Below are 27394 nucleotides of genomic sequence, written 5' to 3' on the forward strand. Positions count from 1 at the left end.
TCTCTTCTTTGGCTCCTGCAAAGACACAATTAGTAAAAAAAAAAAGTTTTTTTTTGATTGAGAGATGAATATTTGGAGACTTCACTTACGGCGTAAGGGTCTGTCCCATCTGTGTCAGAAAACACTTCGGTCTTCCCATGACACACCAAGTCCACCTACAGCCAAACACATGAATATCAATCAGGTTTTTAGAGAGAGAGAGATATATATATATATATATATATATATATATATATATATATATATATATATATATATATATATATATATATATATATATATATATATATATATATATATATATATATATATATATATACATACTTACTTACAATCTGAAAAGATTTTTTTATTTAAACTAAATTAAAATGTTAACTGTCAATAAGCTGAAATAAACAAGTTCTATTTCATCTTGTATTAAAATTTCAAATAAATGTTTTAGATTTTTGTTTAAGGGTAAGTTTAGATCAGACGTTGGTCAATTATTACAAACATAATATTAACACTGTGAACGAGAACATTGTTTAAAATAAAATCTGAAATGTATAATTCAAATTATGTATCAAAATATTTACAACAGAATGTACGTTTGTACAACTATATTGATATAAAGAAAAATAACTATATATTGAAGTGAAGTGCATTGGAAATTTGCCACAAAAAATAACCCAAATTAAAAAAAGAAAAGAAAAAAGTAGAGTTGAAGTATTTATCTCCATATTTAAGTCCAACTTACACTTTTGTAATCATAGCTGATATAATAATAGCTGATTATTATATATTATTTTTGTTGTTTTCTTAGTGGCAAAATTTCTAATATATATATATATATATATATATATATATATATATATATATATATATATATATATATATATATATATATATATATATATATATATATATGTCACCAATAAATTGTGTGCTTAAATTATGTACTTTGCATTTATCCCATCGGAAGAGAGAAAATGTCCCAAGCACTCTTTTTAGTTAAACTATAATGCACGGTTGAACTCTCTTTAACTGTCTGAGGGTTGGTGGTTAAAGAAACGAGCAGTAAATCTCTAGATTGTTCCCGAAGTAGAACAACACAGAATTGCTGAAGTAGTGTTCAGTCACTAAAGCCCATGAGTCTGGCTGCTGTCCCAGAGCTATACACAGCGCGCGTGCGTGTACACAGACACACACACACACACACACACACACACACACACACACACACACACACACACACACACACACACACACACAGACACACAGACACACAGACACACAGACACACAGCTTTATATCTCAATAACGTAGTGTGTGAATCACACAAACCACGTTCTCTTCACACTCAAAGCCCCTTATTGTGTTTTTGTGTCTGGAAGCGTGGTTACACCAAAACTAGATTTTTATTCTCTACAATGAATGAACAATGTGAACCGGTTTAGTACCATACCTTAAAGTGATCCAGAAGATCTTTTCCTACTGCGTACGGAGCCCCGATCACAACCTCTGACACGTACTGAAGAAAAGAGAAGCACAAGACCGTTATACAAGGCTAAATGGAGGATTGATTATCAACTAAACTCAAGGTTCTACAGTTCTGAACTGTCCAGGTTCTACTTTCCTCAAGTTTTAATTTTTAGGTTCTAAGTTCTTTGACCTCAAGTTCTTGAAGTTCTAATTTCAGTATACATTTTCAGAGTTCTCAAAGTTCTCCACTAGGTTGTACGTTAACATTTATTTCTTTACTTTAAGGTTTTCAGAGCTCTTCTAGCTCACAAGTTTCTCCACATAGCTATTTAGCTCCATATAGTTCCTGTTTTAATTACTAATTTTTGTAACTTTTTTTTCCCCTTAATCTTTACATTGCATGGGTTCCATATTCCATAAACTTTTAAGTTTGTTTTAAGACTTTTCCAAGCTCACAAAGTTCTCCAGTTATAAAGTTCCTTAAATTATAGTCTCCATTTTGTGCAATTCTAAGGAGTTTTCTAAATTCTACGCCATCTAGGTTCCACATTCTCTAACGTTTACTTTTCAAGTTTTCAGAGTTCTCCAAGCTCACAAAGTTCTCCAGTTTAATAGTTATAGGTTCCTTAAGTTTAACATTCTTTGAGTTTTGTAGATCTTCTTTAAGTTCTACATCAAGTTCTACACCAGTGGTCTCAAACAATTCCTGGAGGGCCACGGCTCTGCAGAGTTTAACTCTAACCAGCTCCAATATCACACCTGTATGTACGTTTCTAATAATCCCAGAGAGCTTGATTAGCTGGATCAGGTTTGTTTGATTAGGATTGGAGCTAAAGCGTGGAGAGCTGTGGCCCTTCAGAGTTTACTTCCAACCCTGCTCCAACACACATACTATGCAGTTTAGAAGCCTGATAAACTTGATTAGTTGGATCTGGGCCCATAGTCATGAAAAAAATCTTGCTAAAAGTTGCTCTCAGTAACAACATTCTTAGAAATGTGTTACGTATGACAGCATGGCAGATGGTAACAGCACTTTTATTTTCTTTTTTTTAGACAACCAACTAATCATAGTCTTCAAAAAGCTACCTAATGGGTCAACCCCGCCTCCTCACTAGTACAAATGTTTTTTTTTCCTTGCTCAGAGTTGCTCTCAGAATCACTTTTAAGCTAAAAATGGGAGCTCGTGGTGTGTTTCATTTGTGGTGATCAGGGTATCTAAAATCTGCAGGTCTCTGGCCCTCCAGTAATTGAATTTGACAGCCCTGGTCGAGGTTCTAAGATCTGAACCTTTTAATTTAATTAGTTCTGAAGGTTCTACAAATTCAAAGCTCCCATTTTTTAATTCTCCAGGTTCTTGATGTTCTCAAAGTTCTAAACGTCTTACGTTCTCATCGTTCTCCTGTTCCATTTTCTCTTTGCTCCTCACAGATGACCAAGTTCATAGCGTTCTAAAACCGTCCAAACCAGCCAAAGTTCTAATATTTAAAAGCCAATTGAACCCTCCCATCATTCAGCAGTTTTCAGAAAGGAATGCATGTGTGGTTTGCGCCGATATTACAGTATGAGGGAGGTCTGGAGTTTCGCTGCATGTTTCTGATATCAGCAGCTCAATGTGGGTTCTGTCCGAATGCGACATCATGCTTTAGGTATGCTGGTGTGTGCCTGATCTGTGAGAGTTTTGTGCGCTGTGGATGAATGAGAGGGTTTGTAAACTTGATATGGTTTGGATTTGCTCAGTGCTTGAGATTTTAATAGGTGTCTCATAAGTACGCAGTACAAATGAGCTTTTATCAAAGCTTGTGATGACCGTTCTCATGACCGTGAGATGTTTCTTAAAGTTTCTGCCCAGGTTTTTTCTCCATCCTCCCTTTTTTTGTAATAGAACGCCCCGTCTCTGAATACAATGGTCAACTGTTCTTAAAGAAGAGCGCCGGGAATACAAAAACAATGTGCAACATCGTAAAAAGGATTGAAGGAGAGAGTAAATTACGTACAATTCAAAGACATGACTGGAGGAGGCAGTAATTTATGCAAAATGCAGAAACCGCAGAAAAAACGACTCGAGAAGGCATGAGTTATGCTCTTACCCTGCAAGCCAGCACACTCAAAGTTCTCTCGTGAATATTCATGATGGGGTAGTTCTTTCCTTTATAGCGGTTTACTTCCTGTAGAACAACGACACAAATACAATTTATAAACATTTACAAAACACTAATATTACACATTTCTATAATACAAACAAGTCAAAACATTACTGATCGACTAAGATGCACAAGCCAAGGGCTTTCTTTATATCATTAGCCAATGGTCTAAAATTAGTTCATTTTAAATCTATTCACAATTCTAATTTGTCACTTATGTCTTGTAGTAGTTATACAATGTACCAAAGTTTCACCATATCTGTGATGTGTATGGTATTTTTTTTTTATTTTAGGGAACTTAAAGCACATGTTCCCCCGAGGCAACAGGTTTGCATGTCGTCATGCCGAGGTACTTTGAACTTCCTTTTTTCTGGTTCACACGAGGTTTTCCGTCCGATCAAAGTTAATCACAAAAACGTAAAATCGCAAAACTCTGCCCTTTCGACAAGGACCATGAGGGAGGAGAATCTTGCAAAAAGTTGGATTTCGTGAAACGCACCTGGTCAAAGTGCAGTCCGACAATGACGTAAGGTTTCTCTGCTTGTTTGTGAACGGTCTCGAGGAAATCCACGTGGCCGATATCTGTTCGGGTTACGCAGTAAAGGCCGAAACAAAAGCGTAACGGGAGTTCTCAAACTTTAAACTGAAAATTACAGGACTTTTCCTATCTTTCTGGATGTCTTCACAAGCAAAGCGTGGGGTGGCATGTTTCTAAAAGGATACGGAAGAGGTCGAAAGCTCCGGCTACATAAATAATTGTGTCTCCGGGCTGTGGTTCTTTCCCTGAGGCGAACTGGATGATCTTCTGAGACGTCTGCAGGAACTGAGAGACGCCAGTCCAAGGGCTGTGCCCTTTAGGACCCTGAGGAGAACACGCACACGAGAGCTTTTTGCATTTTGCAAATGCCAAAATATTCAAACGAACAACGTGTATTCTTCCTCATACACTACATATAAAGTTCAACTTAAGTACATAGCAACATAAAATGCCATTCCCAATGACTGCAATATGGGACATTCCCAAGCAAAACTATATATGTAAAGCAGATGGAAATAATTCAGGTAAGCCCTGACCTCTAGTGGACAAACTATAAGACAACAGATTACAATGCATCAATAAAAATATTAATCTGCACGTGAACGGATCGCCTTACCTTCCCAAAGTTATCTGTGTGTAGCTGGTAAGCCGCATTATCCTGAGAGATAAGAGAACATAAACCGAGAGTTGAGAGAAAGTCTTTACCCAACGCTTATCCGCACATACAACGAACGAAAAAGAAAAGTCTACTCACAACGTTGCTGTGATGTGATTTCGTTAACAAGAGCATACGACCCACTAGATCCGTCGTAGACACCCCCTGCGTGCGTTTACATTCCCTGTTAATGAAACACACCGTTACGCGCGCCCTTGGGTCAAAATCCTGTGGTGCATGTTTGAGGCCCGTTGGACTTTACCTGTATCGGCCCATTCTCTTCACTTCGTCATATGTATCTTTTCCATCCACGGTCAGTGTGATGTCATCTAGCACAACATGACATTATTATAGATTCGTTTAAATTTTGGTACTGTTTGAACTGTTCCTAACTGAGACTAAAACATTTTAATAATCGTTATAATTCATTCTAATAGAGTTGCCCAGCCACTCAGAAGCCAGCCTGATTTTAGGAGATTGAGCATTTAAAGTGACAGACGTCAAAACTGCATCACATACATATAATAAACAGAATGCTACTATAATATAGTCACTGTTAAAGTTTTTTATTGTTTAATGACGCATTAACACCAAAAACAATCTAAAAATAAATGTCGTTTATAAAAAAATACATCATTACAATTATTAGCATGACAGCATAAGGCCGCATACTGCATGTTAATATTGAACTAGCGCGTTAATTTCATGCCGATATTATATTTAACCCATAATTGCCTGGTTTCATAGACTTAGTCTAAGCTCAGATTAGACCATAGTACAAGACATTTAAACATGTCTTATTAAAAAAAAAAAAAAGCATTGACTTAGTTCACCCAAAAATGAATTACTCTCCCTCGTGTAGTTCCAAACCTGTATGGATTTCTTTGCTCTGCAGAACACAAAGGGCGACATTTCATGAAGAAAGTTTGCAAGCAGGCTGTTTCGGGTCACCACTGACGTCTACGGTAGGGACACTATGGGAGTTAAACAGCCTGCTGACAAACTTGTGACCTTTGTGTTCGGCGGGACAAATAAATTCATACAGATTTGGAACTCCGAGGATTTCTGGTAGAACTATTCCTTTAAGTCGAGACGCAGGTACTGACATGTTTCAGGATGAGTCAGTGCAGGTTTATTTCAGTGAACACATCTCGGATTTACATTTTAGTCTAGGACTAGGCTTAAGCCTGGTCTGTGACGACGGGGGAACGCCTAGCAACTTCAGCAATTCACCAATACCGATGTGCGTTTTACGAATAAAAAGGAAGCGTTTTAAACGCAGGCTGTTCCAGTTTTAAGAATCCAACTAAAAAATGGTTCTAAATTCTGACCATTTGAGATGAAAATAAATGCATTTAAAGGATAAAATTCGCCAAACCGTAAGATGCAGGACCTTTAAATACATTAAAATGACTAACATGGCTGACTATAGGCGTCTAAAGCAGCGGTGCCTCTTGAAAGCACCGGTCTTAAGGACCCCCCTCACCTCCGTGCACGCAGAAATCACAGTTGTACTTGTCCAGCGTCTCCAGCGTAGAAACATACGGAGCCCCCTCAACGATCTCATCCACCCACTTTGTGGCCCGTATCATTTTATACCGCTCGGCCTGCGTGAAGACCGGGGGACCCTTGTGCTTGGCTATTTCCTCTGAACGTGAAAGAAAAGACACGCCATCATTTTGACAGCCTTCGTGTGACGGCGGCTTCATGCGAAGGTGTGAAGTTGCGAAGCATACCGTCCGTGTGTACGCCTACCACGAGGTAATCTCCCATCGCTTTGGCCTGTCGTAACTGGTTAGCGTGACCGTAGTGCACCATGTCATAGCTGTAGAGACAAGCGGACTTTAGACACAGGGACATGAAAACATGACCCCCGTTTAAAGAAAACACAGAGGTGATGTAATGAATAACTGCTTTTACAGCATCTGAATAAAAGGCCGTACGCGCAGCTTTAACTAAAGACGGGTGGGTTACCTAACCGCCGCGAGCCCTTTCCCCTAGTAATATCATTAGCTGGGTCGATGGGATTACATGGGGATATAATCTCCTATTCCACTTCCCATGATCCTTTGCCGGGCGCCGCACTTCACACTATTTATAACCGCAGTTACTTCATCGCTCGAAATTAAACGCTGTACTTAAAGCGGAGAAATAACTATATCATCTGCACACGTGAAGGGCGTCTTTGCTGCACCTCTGTGAAACTACTAGCGTAGATATGTGAAACAGGTAATATGAGTTAACCTATACTAGTTCTCAGAAATCACATGATCCTGTAACATTTGAACCTCCACTGCAGTGCTGTGTTAATATTTGTTTATACACTATTGCAGCATTAATTCATTTATTTAAATTACCTTGTGTGTGTGCGCTTTATATATATATATATATATATATATATATATATATATATATATATATATATATATATATATATATATATATACATAAACACACACATCTTATAATTGTTTTAAATCCTTCAGCTTTTATTTTATGTCAGTTTTAATGTAGTTACCGAAAAAGACACACTTCCACTTTAATATTTGGTGGACACTTTGATAATATGATTATTATGAACACACATGTCACGGTATTCTTTAAATGAACGTTCAAAGACAATATAAAAACAATGAATGAGGCACCCGTTAAATATCATAGCATGCATTTAAATTAATATAATATTATGTAACTCTATAATCACGTCCAAGGTGCCGATAGCGTACTTTTGTATTCTGAGGTTCCTGCAAGGCTGCCATAGAAACAGGGCACTTTTGTTAATAATTATAAAGTACCACGGTAAATATTAAAATACCATAGTAAAACCATCCCAGTGCAACTATTCTACTTCTTTGGGTGAAATCGTTCGTTCTCGCTGCTGTAGAGATGAAGCGCACGCTTCGTGGACTCACCAGCCGTCACACCACACCCGGATCACCCGCTTCCTCTTCTCTGGGCTGCGGCTCGAGGAGCTCGGTTCGGCCTGCTCCTCCTCCTCCGCCGCCGCGTGGCTTCCGTTCCTGATCATGTTTTAAAGCGTGTGAAATGCCCGAGCAGACGCTACGGACGGCCGGGACGCTCGTGTGGACGTGAACGACACCGGCGGCGGCCCCACGTCCTTCCAGAAGCCCGGAGAACGTCGGTGATGACGCAGCACGCAAACAGCACGCAAACAGCGCGCGTCCTCGCGATGCCCCGCCCCCTCAGGAAGTGACGCCGGGCGAGTGTCTGTCGCGGGATTTCCTGGCAGCAAGTGAACATTTGAATAAATCAATAAAAAAAAGCAACACGCGAATTATCAGCAGATTAATAAAATGAAAAAAAGTAGTAGTTGTGCAAGAAAAATAAATTCTGCTCTTTTCAGAAATATAACTATTAATACAATGTTTAATAGCTTAAAAAAGCATTAAAAAAATAATTGGCTTATTGTTTTATTTCAATACAGACGATTTCACTGTTTATATAGAAGTGGTGGTTTCATTAGTATCTTTCATTAATATTAGATGTTTTCAATACAAAAAATACAGTTAATTTACTGAATAATATATATTTTCATAGATAATAAATGTTTATTTTTTGATTCCAGATGTTATTCTCTGATCATTTGCAAATATTTTAGTATTTTATGATTTTCATTATTTTCTTTAGATCAACTGTGAAGAAATTAATTCTGAAGTTAATTGTTTGATTGTTTCTATCTTTAATCTCAGATCAGTTTTTTCTATCAATTGTACTTTTTTTTTTAAATATTATTTAAAAAAACTTTTTTCTCATAAATTACGATGAGAAAGAAATGTTCTTAAAATATTTTGTTTTTATTTTTTTATACATCGCATTAGGATTCAACTGCCAGTGTGAGAAAAATTATGCCATAATAGCTGGCAACAAAATAAACAAAAATAAACAAAAATAACTATTTAGCAAATTAATCCACATTTATTTTACCCGTATAATAAATATAGGAATCTTGCTTATTTCAGAAATAAATGTTGTTTCATTACAACCATAAAATCCTTATATAAATATGTGATTAACTTTAATAAACTTGTCAATGTTTCTTATGGTTCCCACATAAATATCCTGAATCTGTAAGAGCATTTATTATTGCAGACCTCCTTTAGGTGGCGCTATAGACACAACAACAGGCTCGGGTGAAATACGAAAAAGTTTATTTTGCAGAGCAAGACACCATTTCTATGGCACTTTGATACAGCGGTGGCACACGTAAAATGTCACTTTTTTTACCTGAGTGTTTAGTGCATTCACCTGAGTTTTGTTTTTATCGCACACATAGAAAATAGCTCAAAACTATAGAAAAATATTTCAGTTTCTCTCATCACAACTTACATGATGTTCTTTCACACTAAGGGAAAATAAATAACAACCACAGTGCTCAGAGGTTTTTTTTTAAATAAAATAAAATGGCTTTTGATTTGAAGAGTTGTCTCCGTTTTTGCGATATGGCTTTCATTCATTTTGATGATCGAGTCCCCTTCAGGATCCAAATGCAGGGAAGCCCTCTGGTTCCTCATTGATTTCCGCCACGTTTGCCACTAGAAAAGACAATAAACGCATAAAGCCTCCTTAAAATACACCCATATGCTTTTCTTCTGCTGATTAGCATTCACGATATTCATGTATTTTTAGCATATCCGTGTTGTTAGCCACTCGAGAGGACTTTACCTCGTCCCTGACGTCTTGGAGTTCATCACCCATTGTAAATACTCCTTGGCAGCGATGCTGTCCAAGACCTTGTTGACGTCGCTGGTGAAACTGCCATCGACATGCCTCCTACGAGGCAAATTTGGGCCTCTGTTGTCTGCAACGCTGCGCATGTGCGACAAACATCTTGTTAGCGCGTGCACACGACACTATTTTACCGTTTAAACTCATTTTAGAAGCAGTTAGCAGGCTTTAATCAAGCTTAGCGCAGTTTAGCTTTAGCGTGTAGCCTGTGAGTTTGTGAGAACATTTGTAGCGTTAGCTTTGCGATGTTTATTAATAATTAGCACCTTTGAAGTGTTTGTTTGATTAGCACAGAAGCAGAAGACAATAGCAGAGAAAGATAACCAGAGGCACACAGCCTGGTTTCAGTGCTATTTATTAGCATTAGCATTAGCATTCGGCAGTGAGGTCGGACAGGGGGCGTTAGAAAAGAGACAGATGTTGGGCAGGAGAAAGCATGGTAAAGCGGTCATTCGGCTAGATTTCTCTCTCGCACACTCGCTCTTTTTCTTTATTTTCAACTCTTTCACACTATAAGGCACTGAAGGCGGACTAGAAGCGCGAAGGCCTACTCTTGCTTGGGCTGTCCAGACTTTAGCCAGGCCACAAAGTTCTGGGCTGCCTGGTCCTGCAGGTAAGAGCTGATGTCGCTGGTGTAGGTTCCCTCAGCGTGACGTTTGGCCGAACCACTGGAGGAAAAAAAGAGTTCATGTGAGAAACGATTCAAGTAATGTTAGAATTTAAGGTACTAAACTCTGTTAGGCCTTAAATAAATAAACACACACACACACACACACAATGTTATTATTAATTGATTAAATTAATTTGAATTTGAGGTACTAAAGTCTGTAAATGTTAGGCCTTTACTTAAAATATGATAAAATATATATGTAGTTCTTAAATGTAATATTCTTTATATAGTAATACAATTATTATAATAATAATATTATTATGTTATATATATATATATATATATATATATATATACTATATATAAAACTATCAAAATATAAAATTATTATAAAACTCTAAAATTCAATATAACATATATAAAATTCTTATATTATTTACATAATTATTACATTTTATAAATATATTGAATATCTAAAAATAACAATCCAGGTAAGCATAGTAGTGTGTGTATGTGATATATATTGTTTAATACTACAATTATTATTTTACTTATTTAAATATAATATATACTATACATATTTCATAATGAATATCTATATATTTTATTTTATTGTCATTGTATTTATTATATAAATTAATTAGATAAATGCAATATAGACAGATAGACAGATAGATAGATAGACAGATAGATAGATAGTATTTGACCTCACTGTAACTGTACATACCCATTTCTCTTGGAGTTCATGAGCCACTGAACAAAGTCTTGTGCTCTCCTGGTCTCCAGGTATTTGCTGTAGTCATTGGAGAAAGTTCCCTCAGAATGTCTCTTCGCGGTCGTAAATCCTTGACCCCTCTCCAGAAGACTCTCCGCTGTCTCTGTGCTGCATGATGAGAAGATATATAAGTTACATTAAATAACCCGACAAAAGCGAGTCCGCATTCCCAAATTAAAAGTCACCAAACAGCTAAAAAAAGTGACCGTTGCTCGTCTACTAGGAACTTCTCTTCAAATGAGTTAATTGCTGCTCAGAAACAAACTTTAAGGACATGAAACACCATAAAAACAACTTCTCCAACCTTGTGGTGTCGTCTTGCAGCGGTACGCAGATGCTGTTTTGAACAAAGAGGAGCAGAAGAAGACCAGCGAGATATTGGGCGCCTTTCATTTTGGGAGCTTCTTTGCAAAACGCTCTACGAAAACGAGAGGAAAAAACACATCTTGAAAGCAACATCTACGAGGCTTTGGGTCTCTCGCAGAGGTCCTTCAACTTACCAGCGGATGGAAGAGTTGAGTGTGTTTGGATCTTCTCCTGCTGGTTTCGTGGCCTCTTCTCAGTGCTCCGGGTCTTATATAGTCGGTCCGGGTGGGCCGTCCCGTCTCGGCAGCCCCCACGCACACGCACATGTGCGTTCAGATCCATTAGTGTCAGTCCATTACCCGCTCTGGATGAAACCGCTCGTGTTTGCTCAAAGAGAGAGATGTGCCAAAGTACCTCCAGATAAGAGCCGTCCTGGAGGTGTGAGACAGCAGGATGGAGGCTTTCGCAAATAAACCCAGGGAAAAATAACGCGCCAAGTGCTACTGTAGGCAAAAATCAAGAGGCGAGACGGATGCTCTTTCCACGAGAACGTGACAAACGGGCCCTTCGTGTGTTTTTTAGTTTTAGTGCATATGGTTCTTGCGTCCAACCCAGGATGCTTCTCACTCTAAATCAGCGCGATTTGATCGACGTAAATCATTTTAACGCAACATTAATGTCAATGACAACTTAGTGCAGGCAAAAGTGGCAGACAAAGTGTGTTTATAAATAAAAAAAGGCATTTTGAGGTGCTTGAATTAATTACCAGCAAATCAAATGTTCATACATTCATTGTTTTTCATGAACGACTAATTTATTTAGTTGAAAAACAGTACAATTTATTGTGCATTAATTACAAACTTAAACTTCAAATGTAAAAATTGTAAAAATGTTATTTGTATTTTTTAAAAAAATAAATTCTATAATTTTTTTATAAATCCAGGAAAGCAATAAAATCACTACTTTAAAATATTTTAAAAGACAAAAGAGGCTTGGCTTGTTCGAATGAATGAAATTGGAAACGATTTCATGCTTGAAAAAAAAAAATTGCTGTATTATGTGTAAACGAGTCACAAACAATGAACCACATTTTTGCAGAATTTTATTGCAGACCGAAAAAATGCCATATCGTACAAATTAGAAATTAGTAGTACATACAATAAATATTTTCTTAAAAAAATTACTTGATACAAAAAAATGTTAAGTGTGAAAATATTGCAATGCATTATTTTCTGTTTAATATACGAATAATTACAATATTAAATTAACATATTTTTTTATTTTTATACTACACATGATAATTTACAGCTGGCAATGAACTTGATATGGAAAACACACAATATTGCTCTCCTCCGCTTAAAAGGTAATTAATAATAATAAATAATAATAAATCCGAGAGTATTCAGTTACCTTTTTTATTGTATTTTTATTTATTCTTTACTCTCATTTGTCTGTAGCGAGCTCATCAATCTTTGTGTCCATCGAGGAAGCATTTCTAAATTTTTTTCGGTGTACTAAAGAGTCGTGACTCAGTCGTTCAGACCGTACATTTGAAAGTGATAAACGTGACTAAAAGGAGTCCGTTATTGCATCACAGTACAGTAGCCGGAGTGAGTCTCACGCTCCCGACGCGTTTAAGTGCGTGACGTGGTCTGGAAGTAATGCGCTGTGGCTTCTGGCTGGGCTTATTTGGTCCGCTGGAAAGTTTCTCAAGTTCAAACAAAGCAGTTTTTCAGAAAGTGACTCATGTGAGTGTAGACGTGCTGATTGGCCGAGCCGCCGAGGCCGTGGTCTTCATCGGTGTACCACTGACGGAGAGACAGAACAGGTCAAAAACACTTCATGCATCTATTTTATTACATTCTGGATCTGCTTTATGGATTGTTGACCAAGAATTAAAGCCGTCCAGTGTGACATGGAAAATACTCTACTTATATATAACAAATGTAAAAATAAATGTAAAAAAAAAAAAAAAAAAAAAAAAAAAAAAAAAATATAAATATATATATATATATATATATATATATATATATATATATATATATATATATTACCCTTTAAACTAATATATTTATATTTATTAAATAAATACAGAATTTTAGGGTGTACTTTTTTTGTTTTTTTTGTACAGAACAAGTTTATTTTACAGTGTACTGGTAATATAAGGTAAGTACATAGGGTAGGGTTAGGTTAAGAGTTAGTACTTACTTATTACCTAGTTATTGCAATTACTACAACGAGTACATAGTAGGTACATGAGGAACAGGACTGTAAATTAAAGTGCTACCGAATTTTATTTAATTTAAGTGGAATTCTATACGTTTTAAAGTAGTTTAAAATAATATAGCATATTATTATATCTTTATTACTTTATCCATTACGTCTTATCATTCATTAGAATAACTTGCATTAGAAATGCAGTTCTGCTGCTTTCTTACCATTGCATCAAAGTCCACCTGTTCATCCACAAGCGCTTTAGAGATCTGAGCAGCTTGTTGGAAGTGAACATTATCTAAAAATAAGGAAAAAAAAAAGATGAGATTTCACTTTGTCATATAATGAGTTTGTTTTTATGAAGGGTCTGAGCGTAATGATCCATGTGCAAATTTTATTAAATGAAGGCATGGTCAAAACAGGCAGGCGTCAAACAGGGCGAACAGGAATATCAGAGGCAAGACAATAGCAAAATCCAGAGACAGGCGGTGGTCAGGTCAGGCAGCAAACAATCACGGAATCAGAAGACAGGCAGGGTCAAAACCAGATAAACCAGAGACAATAATCCACGGGCGATCTAACAACGAAACAGGCGAAACAATGCAACCTGCAGTTGAGTGGCTTGCTGCAGTATTTATAGTCCTCTGACAGGAAGTAGCAGCAGAGGAGTGATCGCAGATCACCCAGAGAAAAGAGCTCCCTCTGCTGGCTTGGTGACATAGCCCCCTCCTGGAGAGCGACTCCTGGCGCTCCACAAAACAAACAAAACAAAACATAACTGGGAGCTTGGGAGGGGTTCGGGAGGAGTCAGCAAGCTGAGACCAGGGAGGAAGAGACGGTGGGAGGAGCCAGGAGAAGGCGGGAGGAGTAAGAGCGGGAGGCGATGCCGGCCCAGCCATTTTAGGATGATGGTCAGTGGTGGAGCCGACGGAGGGAGGAGCCATAGAGAGGGAACGGTCATCAACCCCATGGAGCCCGACCGGCGGCGGTGGAGCAGGTGGTCGAGAGAGGAGACTGAAAAATTAAGGCGGAGCAGAAGAGCCAGGGTGATGCAGGCGCTGGAGGTCCCAGGCGACACCGCAGGCTTTGGCGACTGATGCGAGAGAGCGGGGGGCGAGAAGGGACGCAGCGGAGCCAGAGCGACAGAGGACTGAGGTAGAGCCGGGGAAGGGAGGAGCCTGACAGAGCCGGAGGGTCGGATTGGAGAGGCGCGAAGCTGGAAAAGAGGAATCCTGAGGCGACAGATGGTCTTTTACCGACCACATGCGTAGCCGGAGATATTTATTCGATGGAGCCTGGTGAAGCTGGTGGATTGACGAGCACGGTGGAGAGGAGTAGCTAGGAGCCAAAAAGGAAGCTAGCGGGTCTACAAGCCGAGCTGGAGTCCAGGGCTCGGTTACCAACTACGATGAAGCGAGGATCCTTCACCCACTCGGCGGCAATGGAACTGGCAGACCCGTGGCGAGCTCCAGGTGGAGGGCAGAGGATGAGTGCAGGGGCTGCTGGGATCCATCGTCGGCGTGTGGTAAGGGTGGGAGGGTGGGTTAACTGGTTCAACGAGGAGGCGCGCGAGCGCGGGCACTGGGCAGGCGCGCGAGCGCGGGCACTGGGCCAGGACGCAGGCGCGGGGCAAAGGCGCCTGCAGCGTGAGCACTAACGAAGGCGCCGAGGCGCGGGCACTGGAAAGGCGTCACGAGGCGCGGCACTTGAAAGAGCGCGGGCACTGAGGCTCAAACTGGCGCACGGCACTGGAGTAGCACGACAGGCGCGGGCACTGGAGGCTTCAACGCAGCGCGGGCACTGGAGGCTTGGCACGGCGCGGGCACTGGAGGCTTGGCACAGGCGGGGCACTGGCTATTTGGCACCAGACGCGGGCACTTCAAAATGGCACTACAGACGCGGGCACTGGAGGCGGCACGAGGCGGCACTTCCATACAGGCGCGGGCACTGGAGGCTTATAACGTTACAGTTGCGGGCACTGGAGGCAGCACGAGGCGCGGGCACTGGAGGCTTGGCAGCGAGGCGCGGCACTGGAGGCTTGCGCAAAGATGGTTTGAGCGCGGGCACTGGAGCACGAGGCGCCGGCACTGGAGGCTTGGGCACGAGGCACGGGCACTGGAGGCTTTACACGCGGCAGGCGGCCATGTTAGAAGCGGCGCAGGGCAGGCGGCCATGTTGGAAAGCGGCTCTGGGCAGGCGGCGACCATCTTGGGAAGCGGCTCTGGGCAGGTAACCATCTTGGGAAGCGGCTCTGGACAGGCGGCGACCATCTTGGGAAGCGGCTCTGGGCGGCGACCATCTTGGGAAGCCAGGCTCTGGGCAGGCGGCGACCATCTTGGGAAGTGGCTCTGGGCAGAATCATGATATGCGACCATCTTGGGAGCGGCTCTGGGCAGGCGGCGACCATCTTGGGAAGCGGCTCTGGGCAGGCGGCGACCATCTTGGGAAAATGCTCTGGGCAGGCGGCGACCATCTTGGGAAGCGGCTCTGGGCAGGCGGCGACCATCTTGGGAAGCGGCTCTGGGCAGGCGGCGACCATCTTGAAGAAGCGGCTCTGGGCAGGCGGCGACCATCTTGGGAAGCGGCTCTGGGCAGGCGGCGACCATCTTGGGAAGTTGCTCTGGGCAGGCGGCGACCATCTTGAGAAGGCTCTGGGCAGGCGGCGACCATCTTGGGAAGCGGCTCTGGGATGGCGGCGACCATCTTGGGAAGCGGCTCTGGGTGGCGGCGACCATCTTGGGAAGCGGCTCTGGGCAGGCGGTGACCATCTTGGGAAGCGGCTCTGGGCAGGCGGCGACCATCTTGGAAGCGGCTCTGGGGTTGCGGCGACCATCTTGAGGATTCTGGCTCTGGGCAGGCAGCAGCCATCTTGGGAAGCGGCTCTGGGCAGGCGGCAGCCATCTTGGGAAGCGGCTCTGGGCAGGCGGCAGCCATCTTGGGAAGCGGCTCTGGGCAGGTGGCATCCATCTTGGGAAGCGGCTCTGGGAAGGCGGCCATCTTGGGCAGCGGCTCGGGAAGGCGGCCATCTTGGGCAGCTGCAGCTTGGAAAGCGCCCTCCTCATCAAAAAACCATCTTGGGCAGCGGCTCGGGAAAGCGGCCATCTTGGGAATAAATGCAGTGTCTTCTTCCTCCATAATACCCAACGTGAGAGCTGACCCACAGTCACTAAACCAAACTCAATAAAGGAAACCCAGTGATTCACGTGGACCCTCTCGAACAAGTTGTGTTTTGGTGGCTGATTTATTCCCTCGTGAAAAAATTCAATTAGCAAACAGTCCAGTAAATCAGAGAAGTAAGCCAGGTCCAGAAATTCCTGAGTATAATCCTCAAGTGATCGGGTGCCCTGCTTGAGGTTAGCAAAGACATTGCAAGGTGCATACCTGGCCATGGATTTGGAGTGAAAAGCCGCTGGATCCTGGTGTGAGGTTGCATTCTGTCACGTATGAAGGGTCTGAGGCGTGCATGGATCCATGTGCAGGCTTTTATTAAATGAAGCATGGTCAAAACAGGCAGGCGTCAAACAGGCGAACAGGAATATCAGAGGCAAGACAATAGCAAAATCCAGAGACAGGCGGTGGTCAGGTCAGGCAGCAAACAATCACGGAATCAGAAGACAGGCAGGGTCAAAACCAGATAAACCAGAGACAATAATCCACGGGCGATCTAAGCAGCGAAACAGGCGAAACAATGCAACCTGCAGTTGAGTGGCTTGCTGCAGTATTTATAGTCCTCTGACAGGAAGTAGCAGCAGAGGAGTGATATGCAGAGATCACCCAGACTGTAAGAGCCCTCTGCTGGCTTAGCGACAGAGTTATTTTTTAAGATGTGTATAGCTTAATGTAAATAAATTGTAAAATATATATTTTATATATATATATGTGTGTGTGTGTGTGTAGATATATATATATATATATATATATATATATATATATATATATATATATATATATATATATAGCTGAATAAAGTAGTTATTTTTATTTCTTTGCACATAAAAAAGCACTTGGAATTCATCAAAAATATCTTTGTTTATGTTCTGAAGGTGAAACATTTTGGGTGAACTTTCCCTTTAAAATATGAATGAAGAAAAATTATGCTTTTAAGGAAACTGAATTTTTATTTTTTATTTTTATCTAAAATTACTTTAAAAAAATATGTAATTTGAGCAAAAGGATGAAAAATAATTGAAAAGGTTAAAAAAATGAACAATAATAAAACAACGTTTTCAACAAAAACGGCACAAAAGAAAAGTGCTCATTTTTATTCTTAATTTAATATGAATTTATTTTCGTTTGCTCGGAGATGGAGAGGGGCGGGTGGTCTATCTCACCGTCAGCGGTGCCGTGCACCAGGAGGTACTGGACAGATTTAAAGTTCTTGGCTCTTCCCGTCACGGTGGAACTCTGCAAGAATCATAACATCCCATAAACCCTGAGTGACGCAGCGCCCGCGCTTTCCTCTCGTGAGCTATTTTAGGACCGACTCGCGTCACGGGGGAAACCAACGAGTTCAGCGAAGGAAAAAAAAAAAAGTTTAGAATTTCAAAAAACCCAACTTACGTGATAAAAAGCCTGGTTCTCGTCTGGCGTCAGCATGTACCTCTCAGTGTAAATAGAGTCTGGAGGAAATTACAGAACAACAGTCTCGTCACGCGACGGGAATGAGGGGAAATATAAAAAATAAAAAATGAAATATAAACCATAATCAGTAAGACGCAGTGTCTGATTGCATTTCATTTGGTTTGCAAAAACGAAGTACTTCTAATTAGATTATCTTTTATGGATTACATGATCGCATATATTTATTCAGTGGCATTACATTTTTCAGAATATATTATTTTAATTAGTATCTATGTCAAAAAGTAATCTAGATTACATTACATAATATCTGTAATCCAGATTATGTTACCAACTATAATTTTAATTATGTAATTTAAAGGGAAGCTCCACCTCAAAATGAACATTTTGTCATTCATCCCTTATCTTTCGCGTCGTTCCAAACCTTTAAAAGCTTTGTTTATCTTCAGAACTAAATGTAAGATATTTTGGATGAAAACCGGGAAGCTTGTGACCGTCCCATTGACTGCCAAGTAATGAATTCTCTCAAAATATCATCAGAATACTCCATCTGCCATCGGTGGTTCAACGAGAATGTTGTGAAGCTACGAGAATATGGAAAAAACCCCCAAAAATAACAACTTTCAACCAAAATTTGTCACTGTAGCGGCATTTGAAAGAGTATCCGCTGAACTCAAACTGCCTACGGTCTTCTGTGTCAGCCGCGACAAACGGGGGCGCTGTTTTCGTTCAAATCCAAGTGAAAATATAGAGCATAAATAAATACACGACTGACGCAGAACAGCATACGCTATTTGCGTCCAGCCGATACTCTTCAAAATGGCGCTACAGTGACGTCGCGGTGCCGAATTTTTGTCGTCTTTCCATACAGAAAGTATTCTTGTCACTTATAATGTTACAGTTGAACCACTGATGGCAGACTGACATCGTCTTTCATACTTTTCTGCACTTGTGGTACTTGTGGACAGTGGTAATTGTTTCGCAGTCATCTGGTTTTCATCCAAAATATCTTAAATTGCGTTCCAAAGATGGTTTGGAACAACACGGGGGTGGAGCAACCGTTTAAAATGAGTAGCGGATTGCAATTGCACATAATACATACCATAATATTCCCATTTAGAGACCGGAGCGACGGCCATTCCGCATTTAAAAACTCCACTTCCGGCTCCCAGAACCATTGAAGTGACGTAACCACCGTAAGACTGCATCACAAACACATGGGAACTCATAGAGTCGACCGAAAATTGTAATAAAAGCCAGTGATATTAATTTAAAGACAAACACTTGAAGTGAATTTTGTCAGAATCATGATATGAGAACAAAGATTTCTGATAATTAAACTTACCCAGCCCCAGATGGCAACCCTGTTTTTATCTATGAAGCCCATGTCAATAAAATGTCTAAAAATGAAGAAAGAAAATATTGTTGTAATTTTTAATATATTAAACGCAAATGTCAATCGTATGCTATGTAACGCGGTTAAACAAATTGTTATAGTTATATTATGAGTAAATTATTGCACAAATACAGCACTTCACTACAAGCTTTTAGTGTGGGTGGTTTCTAGGGTATTTGAGGTGGTTGCTATGGCATTGCCAAGTTGCTAGATGGTTTGCAGGGTATTTGGGTGGTTGTTAGGCAATGCTAAGTTACTAAGGTGTCGCTAGATGGTTTCCAGGCTATTTAAGGGTGCATTGCATAGTGGTTGCCAGCATGTTGATAAATGGTTTCCAATGTGTTCTGGTTTCTAGGTCATGGCTAGGGTGATATGGGTGGTCTTTAGAGGGTTGCTACAGACTATAGCTTCCAGAGCATTCTGGCTGGTTGTTAGGTCGTTTCTAGAGTGTTCTCTAGAGTTGTAGAGTGGTTGCCAGGACGTTTCCAGGAGGATTTCAGTGGTCGCTAGGGCCGGGGTGTTTTAGGTGTGTGCTAGGTAGGTTTCCTTGCATGGTTGACTACTGGATCAAGTCAAAAGAGGACCCTTTATTGTAAGTCTATGAGATGTTTCACCATTTAAACATACAACAGCTGAAAAAAAAAAAGTAAACAGCTGCCCTCCTCATCAAAACAAATTTAAGGAAGGAAGGATGTGACTTGTGGCCAAGTATGGTGAATCATAATTGGAATTTGTGCTCTGAATTTAACCAAGCCAAGTGCAGACACACAGCAGTGAAAACACACACCGTGAACACATAACCGGAGCGGTGGGCAGCCCGGGGAGCACTTGGGAGTTTGGTGGCTTGCTCAAGGGTCTCACCTGTGTCCCACCTAAAACCCCTGCCAGATCTGAGGCTTGAACCTGCAGCTTTTGGGTTACAAGTCCGACTCTCTAACCATTAGGCCCCTGAATTATTCATATGTGCAGAGCAAAATCATCAACTCATCTTCAGCGTGGACACGTATTTGTACCTAGCAGCTGTTATCTGATCCTCAACTTCATAAGTCCCCAATTGTTTGTAGAGGGCATGCATGATTTTGTCTCCTTGGTAACCACTTCCTCTCCCATCGAAGCTGGCCACAATCACTTTTTCTGTGCTGGCCAAGTATGTGGACCATCCCACCCTGAACCGGAAATCGGACTTCTGACTGCAAGGGCCCGCGTATCTGCAGGATATGAAAGAATCAAGACTGTAGGGGCCATCAAACCCAGATCAGAGCTCAAAAAAACAGATCACAAAATGCGTAGCTAGCTTACACGTCAATAAGCAGAGGATATTTTTTGGATTTGTCGAATTTGGGAGGCAGAGTCATCTGGTACCAGAGGTCTGAGGGAAAACACACACACACACACACACACGTGGGATTAGGATTTAAAACAAACATATTTTCTAGGTTATCTGATCTGATTCTCAGCTCTCCTGCAGAGTCTGCCTTACCAAACTCTGCGATCTTCAGCGTGCCATGCATAACTGATGGCATTGCGATATCCTGCAGAGTATTTTCCAAATCCACGTTGTCTTCAAGAACTCTCACCTCTAAAAAAACATTTTGAGAAACTCAAGAAAATATAATGAATACTGAACTGCACCAATTTTGAAACTCAGACTGATAATAGACGGATTGATTCCATAAAAAGTTATTTATTTCATCTTTTTTTTTTTTAAATGTTTACTTTCGTACCTGTTTTGTCTCTGCTGTTTCTCAGCGTATGCAGAGGCAGTCCAGGCCCTTCAGAAACCAAAAAAAATATAAAATAAAAGGATTTGGGCACATTTCATTTTTGTGTGCTTTATGCAGTTTGCATGTAAAGAAGTGCTATAAAAATGAGTATAAGCGACGTACCAGAACAGCTCATGAGGTAGTAGGTTCCTTTAGTGCTGAACAGGGCAGAATTATATTTGCACCGGTCCACATTGAGGGAACATGTCAGACACTCACGCTCAGAATGAGAAGCACCATTTATGGTGATTCTGACGGGAAAAAAAAAAACACGCACACAATTTATAACTTTTTCAACGATTTAAATATCCGCTCGATTTCGACTTGCGACACTTACTTGTAAACGTTCCTTTGGCCGGGACTCGCATTGTGTTCGTTGCTTACAAAGTATCTGTCACAAACAGAAAAATAAATTGAGAATGGAATCTCGGACACTTCTGCGGAAGACGTTTTTTAGCAAATTAGCTTACACTGCATCGTTTGTGACCTTAAGGATGCTGGTGACCTCCCAGTTTCCTGTTGTCAGGAACAAGCTCGCTGTCTAGGAAATAATAATATCGAATAACATGAAAAAACATGCACAAATGATCCATTTGAAGTTTATATTAGCTGAATGCAAAAATAAAATAGGTTACAAAAATGCTAAAATGTAAACATTTTAATAAAATGGATGATACTGTAATTGTAAATATTCACTACATATATTAATGCTGTAACAAAACCTTAAATATGAGTTGAAATACACATTCTAAATAGTACAAAATTGCATTAAATTATGTTTATAAACTCACTGGAGTGAAATAAACAAGATGCTTAAATTGCTTCTCGTCACTCATAATGTAATAACAACCGCTGCCATCCGGCCGAAACACGGGCTCATCTGGAGAAAACTACAAAAACAGGGCAAATAAACAAACATATTAGCGTGACTCAACATGAATTCAACATCAATTGATAATGTCGTTATCAAATATTTCATACCCGGCCAACCCAACCCGTGCTGCTTGAGATAACCTGGCTCTGTCGAATAAAAAAAAAGCATATGAGAAAAAAGAATTGAGATTGGATGAAGATTGGCTTCAGTGACTAGTGATAGTTCAAGAAGTTAGTCGGTACCAATGAACTTTCTGTCCAAGCGTCGCCGCTGAAGTTATACGTCTTCAAAACAACATAGTTCTGTGTCCTCTTCTGCCACTGCACTGCGATCCTCTCATCTGACGCCCAGGTCACAGTGCTCAGGTAGTGCTCTCTGTGATAAAACTTTAGCTCAAGTTACTGAAGACTTGCAGAAGAACACCTGCAGGCCACCAAAACTCCTTACCCTGCACCAACATCACTGGGAACCAGGACTTCACCGGTCACGGTCGTGTTTGTGTCGTAGACAAAGAGTTTGACAGTTGGGTTTGGGGTCCCGGCCTTGGAAACGAGCGAATGGGAGCATCAAAAAGGTGTGTTTGCACAGAACCAAATAAATTAAAACTTAGCATCACATCCCTTGCTCCCCAACAGATCTATTGCAGTGAATGGATGCCGTCAGAATGAGTCCAAGCAGCTGAGAAAAACATCAAAATAATTTGCAAGTAATCCACACCACTTGACGATGGGTTTGTTTCTTATAAACACACAACATTTCATTTCACAAGATGTGGTGGACAGGACTGGAATCATTTCATGGATTATTGTGATGATTCTACCAGCTGTTGGGACTCTTATTCTGACGGCACCCATTCACTGCAGAGAATCCACTGGTGAACAAGTGATTTAATGCATTTAACTTGTTCCACTGAAGAAATAAATGAATCTAATGTACATTTTGGATGGCCTGAGGGCACATTTTGGCAAACAATTCCACATTTTGCTTTTAAAAAAATGTCCTTTTACCTTGGGGTACGGTATTAAGACCATTTCTGGATATTGGCCTTCTCCGTACCATGTATACTCAATATTGTGGACTCCAGAGTCGTTAAATTTGGCGCACGCCACAAATCTCCCATTTGGTGACCACCACAGAGCAAAGTTGGTGGAGAACATCTCCTCTGCAACAGAAAACAGATACACGAGGTCGGTAGCTTTTATGGATCATTTTAGTTGAAGTTTAAGCCTTCAAAAAGCAAAAGAAGTCTATTATGAATCATTGATATCAAACAGCTTCATTAAATATGTATCTCCTACCTTCGTAAACCCAGTCAGGGATGCCGTTGAGGATCAGGTTGTGGGCTCCGTCAGTAGTGACCTGCCTGAATGCAGAAGTGGGAGTTTCCTTCACATAGATGTTGTTTTGCCACACAAAAGCCTGCATGGATTTGGAAAAAAATGACAAAAATAATTTATTATTATATTATATTACACACACATACAGACATATATACTCCTACGCTGGGTGTCGCCTCCTCGGACTCCACCACTTTACATATCATATACATATATATATATATATATATACACACACCTATATATATATATATATATATATATATATATATATATATATATATATATATATCCTGTTCCTGGACTATAGACACACACATGCAGGTTGCAACAACACACTACTGTTCAAAAGTAGCTTTAAAACTTGGTCATTCCATATCTACATTCTTCAGAAATTACCCTTTAAAAGAAAAAAAAGTATTATATTTTTGCAAACTGGCCCACATTTGGTTTTTGACCACTGAAAATATGTACATGTTAACATTTTACTCTTGGAGCCATACTGAAATTCCAATATTTCTGGCTTTGAACCATATAAGTTGAAGAATGAAGAAAAAAAAATGAAGAAAAAAAAGAGCTGAAAAAGCTACACTGTTTTTTTTTAATAGCTTAACTATTGTCATGCTACTGAAAATGTAGTCGGTAGTACTGCTTCTTTTAGTTGTCAAGCTTACAAGTTACTGTTAAAGCTACACAGTTTTAATCATTGTCAAAAATGTAATTAGCCCTAGTTATGTAGTAAGCTAACCTCAAAATTGTTTAAAAGCACATATTAACACATGTAGTGAACCAGGACTGGGGCTTTTAGGTGGAGGAGCATACTTTGTTATTATCAAGAGATCATGCAAAAATATGAACAATATACAGTAAAGAATTGCAAGATATACTAGGCATTAGCCACTTGTAGAAATTGTGCTTCTTATATATTCGGCACAAAGAAAAGCTAAACTTCTTCAATTTAGACTAGAAAGTGCGCAAATAGCCTTCACTTTACAATCACTAAAAAGGTGCCACTTCACTTCAGTTCACCGCAAAAAGTCTCACAAAGTTCCTTTATAATCAACGACTCTTTAATTTACATTACGTTACAGTGAGAGGAAACGCAAGCGTGCAGAAAAACAAAATTGGCGTTTAGAGGTGCGTGAACGCAATGGCCAATCGCCGAAATCGTTCCAGAAATCGACAGATACGTCTGTGATCGGCTACACTGCTCAGCGCTACAAAAACGCATCGCAAACGCAACCTTTTGACGATTTCAAGAGCGCGAACACCGGAGCCTTTACCAAATCTGTTTTTGCGAAATCACATTATTAGAGTTTTAACTGGATATGCTTTGAAGTGTCAATCGCGCGAGCCAAGTACCTCATAGAAAGATTAAATAATGACTTGGCAAATGGTGACAATAGGGTTTTACGACACAATACATGACATTAAGCTTCTGCGTGAATTGGTGAACTGATATGACACTCACCAGTTTGTGGCCGGTTGGCGACCATGCTAGGTACTGGATTTCATGAGGGATATCTGTATTTAGAAAATCCCTGAAATAAAGAGAAAGATAGTCGTCTTAAATGATTACACAGAGATAATCAAGTTATGACATAGCACAGCAGTTTGTAGGCACAAACAGCTAGCTAGCCAGCTTTATAGCCCATAAAAAACACTAGCAAACAAACCCTTTTTCCTGGTCATAGATGGAATATGATGCATTGTAGGAGTGCCTCCAGTGCTGGAGAAGAAAGCCAACATTAAACATCTGCAGACACCAATAGCAGACGATAAATGATTAATTGCCCATCAAAGCGCTTCATCGAATACCTTAGTGTAGTTGCTCAGGAAACAGACGTATTTTCGATCGGCTGACACCATGTAATCAAAAGCTGCCACACGGAACTGATAACATCAAAGAAAGACAAGCGTTGTGAGTTCAAGGAATCGATGCAAACGTGCATTAACGTTTAAGCCATTTAACAGACGCTCTTATCACACGTTTTAAACAGAGAAGCGCATCTGGCTTGGTTCGAACGGGCCATTTTAGAATTTCTGAAGAAAGTGGTGCTTTCATGTTGGGAACCGGTTTAGTGCGTTGCTGTGTGGTTGCTAGGGTCGTTGCTAGGCGGTTGCTATAAAAAGACCCGAGCCATTTCTTGGACCCTTTACTGGCTTATCATCCGTGTGACGAAAATCATAATAATCATGTAAACATTTTCATTTAGGAACCAATTCTCACTATTGCTGGCTGTTCATTAGCACTTATAAAGAACGTAATAATGTGTTATAAACATAACCATATTTTAGATACCTTAACCCTACGCCATACCTAAAGTCAACAGCTTCCATACTAAGCAGCAAATTAAAAGTTTATTAAAGTCACCGTTAATAGTTGGTGCCCAAACCACCGTCCAGTTTGGGACATTTCAAAACACCACAGAAAGGATAAGATGAGGTAAACACTCTTACAAATGTCTGTTGATTCACAAATTCAATTCCAGTTCCTGTAGTTGCGTTGACCAGATGCAGTGAACCTTCTCCTGTCTTGTGAAGATATTCATCATCTGCATGAAAAATAGTGTATTATCGTGTTTTTTGATGCCACAGAACGTAAATATGCACAAAAAAACACACGCAAATGCCATGACAGAACTATATAAAGTCACGGTACATGTTATATTTCAAAGTATGATAGTGTTTCTACTTGATTACATCATTGTACCATGGCACGGCCACAGTATACGTCCTATTTGTGTTTGCATATTTATTTGTAGGGGTTGTTTATTTTATAGTACCTGACACCCATCGCATGTTGTACGACTTGGTTCTTGCCGTTCCATTGAAGTAATCTTCTAAAGTAAATGTCCTCAGGGATACAGATTTATCCTCTGATAGATAGATGGATGGATGGATGGATGGATGGATGGATGATGGATGGATGGATGGATGGATGATGGATGGATGGATGGATGATAGATGGATGGATGGATGGATGGATGGATGATGGATGGATGGATGGATGATGGATGGATGGATGATGGATGGATGGATGGATGGATGGATGATGGATGGATGGATGGATGGATGATAGATGGATGGATGGATGGATGGATGATGGATGGATGGATGGATGGATGGATGGATGGATGGATGATGGATGGATGGATGGATGGATGGATGGATGATAGATAGATAGATAGATAGATAGATAGATAGATAGATAGATAGATAGATAGATAGATAGATAGATTTACTGAAACACAATCTTTCTCAGTGTATGTATTACATAATAAACCTTGCATTATAAAAGCAAAATCATTAACGTGTACAAAGTTCAGATTGAGGGGAAGATAATGAGTCAGATAAGAGCTGCAGAGCATCTGAAACACTGATGTAAGCACTCTGGCCGCCAATCACCTGCGACAGCCTGCTATTACTGTAGTAAAGTGAGAATTATAAATCCATAAAACGTGTGCAGCGATAGCTTACAAGTTAACAACATTTACAAGTTCGCCGTGAATCCACAGAGCCGTTAATCAAAAATAGCTATTGATTTCATGAAACTAATTAAACGTGTCCACGCAAACGCGCATCTATAACCAATCTGCAAACAATCACTTACCGTTGAGAAAAATGGCCGTTGGGACAGCTATCAACACAACGATCACTACGACCCCAAAAGCTGCCAGAACCCATTTTCCAACTCCCTAAAATATGTAAAGAGCAACAATAAAATAAATCCACTTTAAAAACAATCACACACGCAAAGGACGCAGCTCCGTACTCTCCAAAAATGCGCTTTTACGCACAACTCTCTACAGTTAAAAACGTACTTTTACAAAATGTGCGCGAAATGTTTGCGCTGTTTAAGTCTTACTGACCATCGTAGAGCGAAATGCGAGGGCTTTGGTTCAGAATCCCGTTATTACCGAGCGCGACTCGTTGTCTCTGTTGCGCGCTGACGCTCCCGAGAGTCGAATAGAGCAGGAGTGTTAAATATTACCTCAAC

General features: G+C 40.3%; 3 protein-coding genes across 6 annotated transcripts in view; all 3 read right to left on the reverse strand.

Annotated features, from left to right (window-relative positions):
- The window catches only part of pcyt2 (phosphate cytidylyltransferase 2, ethanolamine), a 9677-nt gene extending 1657 nt beyond the window's left edge, over nucleotides 1-8020 (reverse strand). The window contains exons 1-12 of one of the 2 annotated variants that reach the window (XM_043222711.1): nucleotides 7708-8010; nucleotides 6532-6620; nucleotides 6282-6443; nucleotides 5058-5124; nucleotides 4895-4979; nucleotides 4757-4798; nucleotides 4326-4464; nucleotides 4102-4184; nucleotides 3549-3626; nucleotides 1445-1510; nucleotides 90-155; nucleotides 1-15 (exon numbers count right to left, since the gene is read on the reverse strand). The exon at nucleotides 1-15 is cut by the window's left edge and continues 74 nt beyond it. In XM_043222711.1, the coding sequence (XP_043078646.1) occupies nucleotides 1-15; nucleotides 90-155; nucleotides 1445-1510; nucleotides 3549-3626; nucleotides 4102-4184; nucleotides 4326-4464; nucleotides 4757-4798; nucleotides 4895-4979; nucleotides 5058-5124; nucleotides 6282-6443; nucleotides 6532-6620; nucleotides 7708-7823 (1008 nt within the window). In that variant the 5' untranslated portion in view covers nucleotides 7824-8010. Of the gene's footprint in view, nucleotides 16-89; nucleotides 156-1444; nucleotides 1511-3548; nucleotides 3627-4101; nucleotides 4185-4325; nucleotides 4465-4756; nucleotides 4799-4894; nucleotides 4980-5057; nucleotides 5125-6281; nucleotides 6444-6531; nucleotides 6621-7707 lie in introns of both variants that reach the window. The other variant, XM_043222712.1, reaches the window with a different exon arrangement.
- Nucleotides 8021-8947: 927 nt separating this feature from the next.
- gcga (glucagon a) lies at nucleotides 8948-11471 on the reverse strand. Its single transcript, XM_043223005.1, has 6 exons — nucleotides 11427-11471; nucleotides 11231-11344; nucleotides 10879-11034; nucleotides 10093-10209; nucleotides 9479-9622; nucleotides 8948-9348 (listed from the first exon to the last, which is right to left on the reverse strand). Exons 2-6 carry the CDS (start codon nucleotides 11317-11319, stop codon nucleotides 9324-9326), a joined length of 531 nt encoding a protein of 176 aa, XP_043078940.1. The 5' UTR covers nucleotides 11320-11344; nucleotides 11427-11471; the 3' UTR covers nucleotides 8948-9323.
- An 846-nt stretch (nucleotides 11472-12317) lies between these two features.
- dpp4 (dipeptidyl-peptidase 4) lies at nucleotides 12318-27394 on the reverse strand. 3 transcript variants are annotated; one of them, XM_043222599.1, is made up of 26 exons: nucleotides 27267-27394; nucleotides 27008-27092; nucleotides 26181-26273; nucleotides 25855-25949; nucleotides 25213-25287; nucleotides 25071-25123; nucleotides 24866-24935; nucleotides 23356-23476; nucleotides 23065-23219; nucleotides 22505-22599; nucleotides 22300-22432; nucleotides 22165-22203; nucleotides 21975-22073; nucleotides 21654-21724; nucleotides 21521-21574; nucleotides 21307-21434; nucleotides 21145-21192; nucleotides 20901-20999; nucleotides 20720-20789; nucleotides 20434-20628; nucleotides 19370-19424; nucleotides 19127-19226; nucleotides 18007-18065; nucleotides 17778-17850; nucleotides 13671-13744; nucleotides 12318-13040 (listed from the first exon to the last, which is right to left on the reverse strand). In XM_043222599.1, exons 1-26 carry the CDS (start codon nucleotides 27267-27269, stop codon nucleotides 12948-12950), a joined length of 2235 nt encoding a protein of 744 aa, XP_043078534.1. In that variant the 5' UTR covers nucleotides 27270-27394; the 3' UTR covers nucleotides 12318-12947. The 3 variants fall into 3 exon arrangements, with proteins under 3 accessions (XP_043078534.1, XP_043078535.1, XP_043078536.1); XM_043222600.1 differs by lacking the exon at nucleotides 17778-17850; XM_043222601.1 differs by lacking the exon at nucleotides 13671-13744.

This window comes from Puntigrus tetrazona, chromosome 22 (assembly GCF_018831695.1).
Source record: "Puntigrus tetrazona isolate hp1 chromosome 22, ASM1883169v1, whole genome shotgun sequence".
In the NCBI taxonomy this organism is placed as follows: Eukaryota; Metazoa; Chordata; class Actinopteri; order Cypriniformes; family Cyprinidae; genus Puntigrus; species Puntigrus tetrazona.